Source organism: Petromyzon marinus, unplaced genomic scaffold (assembly GCF_048934315.1).
Source record: "Petromyzon marinus isolate PM22_M1 ecotype Great Lakes invasive population unplaced genomic scaffold, UKy_Petmar_22M1.pri1.0 PM_Scaffold_2, whole genome shotgun sequence".
Lineage (NCBI taxonomy): Eukaryota > Metazoa > Chordata > Hyperoartia > Petromyzontiformes > Petromyzontidae > Petromyzon > Petromyzon marinus.
The window spans coordinates 2,647,661-2,657,981 of record NW_027423168.1 but is presented as its reverse complement, the minus strand read 5'-3'; the positions used below and the strand labels follow the sequence as shown (position 1 = coordinate 2,657,981).

The 10,321-nt window shown below is 47.9% G+C and overlaps 1 protein-coding gene across 1 annotated transcript; it reads left to right on the top strand.

Moving 5' to 3' along the window:
• Positions 1 to 1,442: 1,442 nt before the first annotated feature.
• LOC116938829 (pre-miRNA 5'-monophosphate methyltransferase-like) lies at positions 1,443 to 10,034 on the top strand (the record flags this gene model as incomplete). Its single annotated transcript, XM_032946525.2, has 3 exons — positions 1,443 to 1,707; positions 8,100 to 8,140; positions 8,756 to 10,034. Coding segments are annotated over 3 exons (942 nt in total), but the record flags the coding sequence as incomplete, so codon positions are not given.
• Between the last annotated feature and the right edge of the window lie 287 nt (positions 10,035 to 10,321).

The window sequence follows — 10,321 nt, the reverse complement described above, 5'->3', positions numbered from 1 at the left end:
AATCAAAGACATTTCCCTGTCCCCAAACGACCTGCTTGTCAGTTTTGATGTGGTGTCCTTGTTCACCAAAGTCCCGGTACCTGACACCATCGCTATCATTGAAGCATCAAGGACTGCATACTGATGTACCCCCCCTGGTGAGACATTGCTTAACCAACACATACTTCACCTGGAATGGAACTTTCTACAAACAAACTGAGGGCACCCCAATGGGCTCCCCCCTATCTCCGGTTGTAGCCAACGTATTCATGGAAAAATTTGAAACTGACGCCATCCAGACTGCCACTCTACGCCCGACCTTATGGAAGAGGTACGTTGATGACACCTTTGTCATCTGGCCACATGGCCAGCCTGCTCTAGACCAATTCCGCGACCACATCAATTCCATACACCCAGCCATCAGATTTACCATGGAGGTCGAAAAAGATGGCAAACTACCCTTTCTGGATGTCTTAATTAAAAGGAGACATGATGGTTCAATGAGCCACTCTGTCTACAGGAAAGCTACCCATATTGATAACATGAAGGTAATTTATATTTTAGTTTTTATTGGTTCACTATATAGTACTGTGAATAGCTCAGATTTGTAGTCATTTCTGTGACCAGTCACTAGCAAATCACCCAGTTATTTCAATGCTAAATTCGCCTAGTTATTTCAATGCTAAATTCTCCTGTTTTGATTTGTACTAAGTGCCTCGGTGAATGTGTATGCTCTGACTTCAACGTAACTATTTCTGTAGCAGTTACAAGCGAATGCCTTAATTTAGCTATTTCAATGCTAAATTCTATGCTAATTCCTTTTAACAATGGGTGCCTCTGCGGATGTGTATGCTTTAACTTTTAACATAGCTATTTCTGTGACCAGTCACAAGCTAATCATTCAGCCTTTTCAATGCTAAATTTTATGCTAATTCCTTCGTCAAGGCTCTTTGTTCCTCTCACACAGCTTAAAAGCCGTGATCTGAACGTGGCTCTCTCACTCCAGCGCTGTCCTACCAGACAGTCTCGCTCCCTTCACCTGATGAAGGCCGCTTGTGTTGTGGCCGAAACGTCGTGAGAATATTATTATTTTATTCTCATTCTACGTGACTTTACCGAAAGAACCAAAGAAGATGGATCATTGCAGTCACGAAAGCTTTAAATCGAAATGCCTCCACAATGTTCACTTCCCCACGTGACATGGCTGACTGTGCCTCTACGGTGTTCACTTCCCCACGTAACATGGCTGACTCTGTCTCCACAGTGTTTACTTCCCCACGTAACATGGCTGACTGTGCCTCTACGGTGTTCAATTCCCCACGTAACATGGCTGACTGTGCCTCCACACACTCGCGCGTCCCGCTCCCCTCCTTTTGCTTGTGCCGATCCCGCCTGACAGCCTCCTCGCTTACGGCCTCCACAGGGATGGAGGCGAGGAAAGAGGAGGACGAGGAGGAGATTAAGAAGGAGGACGGCGGGGAGGAGATGGCAGCGCCCGGGGCCCCGAGGAAGAGGGAGCCAGGCGCGGCTCCCCACGGGAACTTCATCAACTAGGCGGCCTTCAACCCCCCGGCTCGACGCGTCGCGCTGCTGCCCCGCGAGCTTCTGAGGCGGCTCCTGCCGGAGTCCGCGCCGCCGTTCCTCGCCCTGGACATGGGCTGCAACAGCGGGGTGAGCGCAACTCCACGTTACCACGGACGGGGCTGAGGACGTCGACCGCTGGGGAAGGTTCTGAAACTCTCGGGACGTTCACTCGAACAAAGCCGTGGCTGTGAGACTCGTCCAGTCCCAGTGTGGTATAGTGTACTAGTCACTATGGTAGTGTACTAGTCACTGTGGTAGTGTGGTAGTGTACTAGTCACTGTGTAGTAGTGTGGTAGTGTACTAGTCACTGTGTGGTAGTGTGGTAGTGTACTAGTCACTATGGTGGTGTACTAGTCACTGTGGTAGTGTGGTAGTGTACTAGTCACTGTGGTAGTGTGGTAGTGTACTAGTCACTGTGGTAGTGTACTAGTCACTGTGGTAGTGTGGTAGTGTACTAGTCACTGTGGTAGTGTGGTAGTGTACTAGTCACTGTGTGGTAGTGTACTAGTCACTGTGTGGTAGTGTGGGGGTGTACTAGTCACTGTGTGGTAGTGTACTAGTCACTGTGTGGTAGTGTGGTAGTGTACTAGTCACTGTGTGGTAGTGTACTAGTCACGGTGTGGTAGTGTACTAGTCACTGTGTAGTAGTGTGGTAGTGTACTAGTCACTGTGTGGTAGTGTGGTAGTGTACTAGTCACTGTGTGGTGGTGTACTAGTCACTGTGTGGTAGTGTACTAGTCACTGTGTAGTAGTGTGGTAGTGTACTAGTCACTGTGTGCTAGTGTGGTAGTGTACTAGTCACTGTGTGGTAGTGTACTAGTCACTGTCTGGTAGTGTACTAGTCACGGTGTGGTAGTGTACTAGTCACTGTGTGGTAGTGTGGTATTGTACTAGTCACTGTGTAGTAGTGTGGTAGTGTACTAGTCACTGTGTGGTAGTGTGGTAGTGTACTAGTCACTGTGTGGTAGTGTACTAGTCACTGTGTGGTAGTGTGGGGGTGTACTAGTCACTGTGTGGTAGTGTGGGGGTGTACTAGTCACTGTGTGGTAGTGTGGTAGTGTACTAGTCACTGTGTGGTAGTGTACTAGTCACTGTGTAGTAGTGTGGTAGTGTACTAGTCACTGTGTGGTAGTGTACTAGTCACTGTGTAGTAGTGTGGTAGTGTACTAGTCACTGTGTGGTAGTGTACTAGTCACTGTGTGGGGGTGTACTAGTCACTATGGTAGTGTGGTAGTGTACTAGTCGCTGTGGTAGTGTGGTAGTGTACTAGTCACTGTGTGGTAGTGTGGTAGTGTACTAGTCACTGTGTGGTAGTGTACTAGTCACTGTGTGGTAGTGTACTAGTCACTGTGTGGGGGTGTACTAGTCACTATGGTAGTGTGGTAGTGTACTAGTCACTGTGTGGTAGTGTACTAGTCACTGTGTGGTAGTGTACTAGTCACTGTGTGGTAGTGTACTAGTCACTGTGTGGTAGTGTACTAGTCACTGTGTGGTAGTGTGGTAGTGTACTAATCACTGTGTGGTAGTGTGGGGGTGTACTAGTCACTGTGTAGTAGTGTGGTAGTGTACTAGTCACTGTGTGGTAGTGTACTAGTCACTGTGTAGTAGTGTGGTAGTGTACTAGTCACTGTGTGGTAGTGTACTAGTCACTGTGTGCGGGTGTACTAGTCACTATGGTAGTGTGGTAGTGTACTAGTCGCTGTGGTAGTGTGGTAGTGTACTAGTCACTGTGTGGTAGTGTACTAGTCACTGTGTGGTAGTGTGGTAGTGTACTAGTCACTGTGTGGTAGTGTACTAGTCACTGTGTGGTAGTGTACTAGTCACTGTGTGGGGGTGTACTAGTCACTATGGTAGTGTGGTAGTGTACTAGTCACTGTGGTAGTGTGGTAGTGTACTAGTCACTGTGTGGTAGTGTACTAGTCACTGTGTGGTAGTGTACTAGTCACTGTGTGGTAGTGTGGTAGTGTACTAGTCACTGTGTGGTAGTGTGGTAGTGTACTAATCACTGTGTGGTAGTGTGGGGGTGTACTAGTCACTGTGTGGTGGTGTGGTAGTGTACTAGTCACTGTGTGGGGGTTTACTAGTCACTGTGTGGTGGTGTGGTAGTGTACTAGTCACTGTGTGGTAGTGTGGGGGTGTACTAGTCACTGTGTGGTAGTGTGGGGGTGTACTAGTCACTGTGAGGTAGTGTGGGGGTGTACTAGTCACTGTGTGGTAGTGTGGGGGTGTACTAGTCACTGTGTGGTAGTGTGGGGGTGTACTAGTCACTGTGTGGTAGTGTACTAGTCACTGTGGTAGTGTGGTAGTGTACTAGTCACTGTGTGGTAGTGTGTTGGTGTACTAGTCACTGTGTGGTAGTGTACTAGTCACTGTGTGGTAGTGTACTAGTCACTGTGGTAGTGTGGGGGTGTACTAGTCGCTGTGTGGTAGTGTGGGGGTGTACTAGTCACTGTGTGGTAGTGTGTTGGTGTACTAGTCACTGTGTGGTGGTGCACTAGTCACTGTGTGGTAGTGTGGGGGTGTACTAATCACTGTGTGGTAGTGTACTAGTCACTGTGTGGTAGTGTGGGGGTGTACTAGTCACTGTGTGGTAGTGTGGGGGTGTACTAGTCACTGTGTGGTAGTGTGGGGGTGTACTAGTCACTGTGTGGTAGTGTGGGGGTTTACTAGTCACAGTGTGGTAGTGTGGGGGTGTACTAGTCACTGTAGGGTAGTGTGGTAGTGTACTAGTCACTGTGTGGTAGTGTGGGGGTGTACTAGTCACTGTGTGGTAGTGTGGTAGTGTACTAGTCACTGTAGGGTAGTGTGGTAGTGTACTAGTCACTGTGTGGTAGTGTGGGGGTGTACTAGTCACTGTGTGGTAGTGTACTAGTCACTGTGGTAGTGTGGTAGTGTACTAATCACTGTGTGGTAGTGTTGAGGTGTACTAGTCACTGTGTGGTAGTGTGGGGGTGTACTAGTCACTGTTTGGTAGTGTGGTAGTGTACTAGTCACTGTGTGGTAGTGTTGGGGTGTACTAGTCACTGTGTGGTAGTGTTGAGGTGTACTAGTCACTGTGTGGTAGTGTGGTAGTGTACTAGTCACTGTGTGGTAGTGTGGGGGTGTACTAGTCATTGTGTGGTAGTGTGGTAGTGTACTAGTCACTGTGTGGTAGTGTGGTAGTGTACTAGTCACTGTGTGGTAGTGTGGTAGTGTACTAGTCACTGTGTGGTAGTGTACTAGTCACTGTGTGGTAGTGTACTAGTCACTGTGTGGTAGTGTACTAGTCACTGTGTAGTAGTGTGGTAGTGTACTAGTCACTGTGATAGTGTGGTAGTGTACTAGTCACTGTGTGGTAGTGTACTAGTCACTGTCTGGTAGTGTACTAGTCACGGTGTGGTAGTGTACTAGTCACTGTGTGGTAGTGTGGTAGTGTACTAGTCACTGTGTAGTAGTGTGGTAGTGTACTAGTCACTGTGTGGTAGTGTGGTAGTGTACTAGTCACTGTGTGGTAGTGTACTAGTCACTGTGTGGTAGTGTGGGGGTGTACTAGTCACTGTGTGGTAGTGTGGTAGTGTACTAGTCACTGTGTGGTAGTGTACTAGTCACTGTGTAGTAGTGTGGTAGTGTACTAGTCACTGTGTGGTAGTGTACTAGTCACTGTGTAGTAGTGTGGTAGTGTACTAGTCACTGTGTGGTAGTGTACTAGTCACTCTGTGGGGGTGTACTAGTCACTATGGTAGTGTGGTAGTGTACTAGTCACTGTGGTAGTGTGGTAGTGTACTAGTCACTGTGTGGTAGTGTACTAGTCACTGTGTGGTAGTGTGGTAGTGTACTAGTCACTGTGTGGTAGTGTACTAGTCACTGTGTGGTAGTGTAATAGTCACTGTGTGGGGGTGTACTAGTCACTATGGTAGTGTACTACTCACTGTGGTAGTGTGGTAGTGTACTTGTCACTGTGTGGTAGTGTACTAGTCACTGTGTGGTAGTGTACTAGTCACTGTGTGGTAGTGTGGTAGTGTACTAGTCACTGTATGGTAGTGTGGTAGTGTACTAGTCACTGTGTGGTAGTGTACTAGTCACTGTGGTAGTGTGGTAGTGTACTAGTCACTGTGTGGTAGTGTACTAGTCACTGTGTGGGGGTGTACTAGTCACTATGGTAGTGTGTTAGTGTACTAGTCACTGTGAGGTAGTGTGGTAGTGTACTAGTCACTGTGTAGTAGTGTGTTAGTGTACTAGTCACTGTGTGATAGTGTGGTAGTGTACTAGTCATTGTGTAGTAGTGTGGGGGTGTACTAGTCACTGTGTGGTAGTGTGGTAGTGTACTAGTCACTGTGTAGTAGTGTGGTAGTGTACTAGTCACTGTGTAGTAGTGTGGTAGTGTACTAGTCACTGTGTGGTAGTGTACTAGTCACTGTGTAGTAGTGTGGTATAGTACTAGTCACTGTGTGGGGGTGTACTAGTCACTATGGTAGTGTGGTAGTGTACTAGTCACTGTGGTAGTGTGGTAGTGTACTAATCACTGTGTGGTAGTGTACTAGTCACTGTGTGGTAGTGTACTAGTCACTGCGGTAGTGTACTAGTCACTGTGTGGTAGTGTACTAGTCACTGTGTGGGGGTGTACTAGTCACTATGGTAGTGTACTAGTCACTGTGGTAGTGTGGTAGTGTACTAGTCACTGTGTGGTAGTGTGGTAGTGTACTAGTCACTGTGTGGTAGTTTACTAGTCACTGTGGTAGTGTGGTAGTGTACTAGTCACTGTGTGGTAGTGTACTAGTCACTGTGTGGGGGTGTACTAGTCACTATGGTAGTGTGTTAGTGTACTAGTCACTGTGAGGTAGTGTGGTAGTGTACTAGTCACTGTGTAGTGTGTTAGTGTACTAGTCACTGTGTGATAGTGTGGTAGTGTACTAGTCACTGTGTAGTAGTATGGGGGTGTACTAGTCACTGTGTGGTAGTGTGGTAGTGTACTAGTCACTGTGTAGTAGTGTGGTTGTGTACTAGTCACTGTGTGGTAGTGTGGGGGTGTACTAGTCACTGTGCGGTAGTGTGGGGGTGTACTAGTCACTGTGTGGTAGTGTGTGCGTGTACTAGTCACTGTGTGGTAGTGTCGGGGTGTACTAGTCACTGTGTGGTAGTGTAGTAGTGTACTAGTCACTGTGTGGTAGTGTGGGGGTGTACTAGTCACTGTGTGGTAGTGTACTAGTCACTGTGTGGTAGTGTGGTAGTGTACTAGTCACTGTGTGGTAGTGTGGTAGTGTACTAGTCACTGTGTGGTAGTGTGGTAGTGTACTAGTCACTGTGTGGGGGTGTACTAGTCACTTTGTGGTAGTGTGGTAGTGTACTAGTCACTGTGTGGTAGTGTGGGGGTGTACTAGTCACTGTGAGGTAGTGTGGGGGTGTACTAGTCACTGTGTGGTAGTGTGGGGGTGTACTAGTCACTGTGTGGTAGTGTACTAGTCACTGTGGTAGTGTGGTAGTGTAATAGTCACTGTGGTAGTGTGGTAGTGTACTAGTCCCTGTGGTAGCGTGGTAGTGTACTAGTCACTGTGTGGTAGTGTGTTGGTGTACTAGTCACTGTGTGGTAGTGTGGTAGTGTACTAGTCACTGTGTGGTAGTGTACTAGTCACTGTGGTAGTGTGGGGGTGTACTAGTCACTGTGTGGTAGTGTGGGGGTGTACTAGTCACTGTGTGGTAGTGTGTTGGTGTACTAGTCACTGTGTGGTGGTGTACTAGTCACTGTGTGGTAGTGTGGGGGTGTACTAGTCACTGTGTGGTAGTGTACTTGTCACTGTGTGGTAGTGTGGGGGTGTACTAGTCACTGTGTGGTAGTGTGGGGGTGTACTAGTCACTGTGTGGTAGTGTGGGGGTGTACTAGTCACTGTGTGGTAGTGTGGGGGTGTACAAGTCACTGTAGGGTAGTGTGGTAGTATACTAGTCACTGTGTGGTAGTGTGGGGGTGTACTAGTCACTGTGTGGTAGTGTGGTAGTGTACTATTCACTGTAGGGTAGTGTGGTAGTATACTAGTCACTGTGTGGTTGTGTGGGGGTGTACTAGTCACTGTGTGGTAGTGTGGTAGTGTACTAGTCACTGTGTGGTAGTGTACTAGTCACTGTGGTAGTGTGGTAGTGTACTAGTCACTGTGTGGTAGTGTTGAGGTGTACTAGTCACTGTGTGGTAGTGTGGGGGTGTACTAGTCACTGTGTGGTAGTGTGGTAGTGTACTAGTCACTGTGTGGTAGTGTTGAGGTGTACTAGTCACTGTGTGGTAGTGTTAAGGTGTACTAGTCACTGTGTGGTAGTGTGGTAGTGTACTAGTCACTGTGTGGTAGTGTGGGGGTGTACTAGTCATTGTGTGGTAGTGTGGTAGTGTACTAGTCACTGTGTGGTAGTGTACTAGTCACTGTGTGGTAGTGTACTAGTCACTGTGTGGTAGTGTGGTAGTGTACTAGTCACTGTGTGGTAGTGTAGGGGTGTACTAGTCACAGTGGGGTAGTGCGGGTGGCCATGGGCCTGAGACATGTTTACAAAAATGCATTTTCACCTTTCTCCCACAGATGGAATACACTACCCCATATGCGCGTTGTTCATCAAACACGTGAGTCATGGAAATTCATCATTAGCTCCAGACTTTTTGTCAATTAACTGCTGGATGAAGGCCTATGCCATGCCATGTTGGTCACGGGTGGTTTTGGCAATCAAGGTTGCTGAAGGTGCGTGTCAAGGACTGGTTCAGACATATCACCGGTTTGAGGCGTTTATTAGATATTTAAAGTTGCATTCATGTCAGTAGCTGAACATCGAACTTGGTCTCGTTGGATTTTTTGACCTAGAATCACTGCGTCATAGGTTTGTATTGAATAAAGTTGCATCTAATACTGTGGCCAGAATCAAAATATTCATACTGGAGGAATGCGATGAGCGATAAAGCTCTTTTTCGCAGACGTCCAGTAGAAGGAGGGTAAGAACGTTACAACAACAAAAAATACAAAACATGATAGTAGTGCAAAGTGCAAGAGAGGTAAACACATCACCCAAACACATACAAATAAAACTAAACCATCCCCATCCTACCGGGCAAAGCCCACTGAGGTATTAACTTATTTTCATTATGAATAATGAAGTACTCCATCCTCGCATCACGTCTGTTTTTTTACGACATTCTCCAGCAAAGAAACAAACCCGCCACCGGTGTCCTCGTGTTTTCTCGCAGGAGCTGACGGTGGCTGTGTATCGGCACCTGGCGGGGCTGGACCAGCCCGAGGGTGGACGCTCTGGGCAGGTTGCCCGCGTGCTGCCGCTGTCTGTGCTGGCGTGCGACCTGGACGCCGATCTGGTGGAGCGTGCACGGGGCGACAATCCTCACCCGGAGGTCATCGCCTACGAGACGTTTGACTTCATGGACACCGCAGCACGAGACGCCGCGCTGGACGCCTTCCTGCGACGCCACGGCCGGGCGCGCTTTGACCTGTGCCTGTGCATGTCGGTGACGATGTGGATTCACCTGCACCACGGCGATGCCGGCCTGCGGCGTTTCCTCGCGGCCGCCGCGCGCACCGCCACCTTCCTGTTGGTCGAGCCGCAGCCGTGGAGGTGCTACCGAGCGGCCGCGCGCCGCCTGCGCCGTCTGGGGCTGGCCGAGTTCCCCCTCCTGCCGGATCTGCGGCTCCTGCGTGGGGCTGGCGGCGGTGGCGGCCGCGCGGAGGCCGATGAGCTGGCCGCCTTGCTGGGAGAGGAGGGAGACATGCGCTTGCTGTCCAGCCTGGGCAGCACCGAGTGGGGGCGGTCCCTGCTGCTGTTTGGACGAACGGGAGTGGCCTTGGGATGCATTGACAAAAGTACCGATTGAAACTGCGTTGCTGCTGTGGCCTTCGAGGATCTGTTGCCTATTTGGAGAGAATTCGTGGTCGGAAATGTTAAGTGTTTGTCAGTTTTTAACACCTTTATTTGTTGATGGTACATTGTTTTCTCGTCGTGCGTGTAAATGCAGCATGTTGTTGAAAACGAGTTATAATTTATCAGAATATTATATATATAAAGTGACAACAATGCAAAACGTACCTTTTTTGTACCTCTGAAAATAAAATTGTATGCAAAAAGAGTTGTCAGTTTTGAAGGACCCAACCAGAATCATTTATGATAAAGGGAATGAATGGGTTTTTTTTTTTATAAATGGGACAACAGCATCTCATAAAATGGAAAATGAATATCACCAACTTAAAATCATTGTTTGGAGGAGGCATTTTGAAAATTATATCAAACCCAGCCCATGGAAGACATACAGAAATATTTCCTCTTCACATGCGATTTTCCTCAAATAATTTAAGGCAGCTCATGATGTGACAGTGGAGGCTGCTTTGTAAAGGTGAACTATGTCCCTGTTTCCTTTGGATTTCCACGTGCATCTGAAATATTTTTGAAATGCACATGTAAATGTTTTGGATACGCCACTTTTATATTTATAGTGAAATAAAATCTGAACATTGTAAATAGTTGATGGGTGCATTGTAATTGTGTGAAGTCATAATTGCCATTCATCCTCCCATTAACCACAACATCTGGTATGGAGGCAATCCATCCCATGTTCCTGTCCAGTGAGCTCCCTCCGCTCCATAAATATCTTTGTTGTGTTGTCTATATGCACAGTTTGCAGAGTGCACTCAGACTGACATAAGTGCCGTTGCGATATCACCACGACCGAGTGGCAACTAGCGTGCAATGCTCTGTTTGATAGATATGTTTCAGCAGTTAAGGGTGAAAAGTTAGACAAGCGGGATTT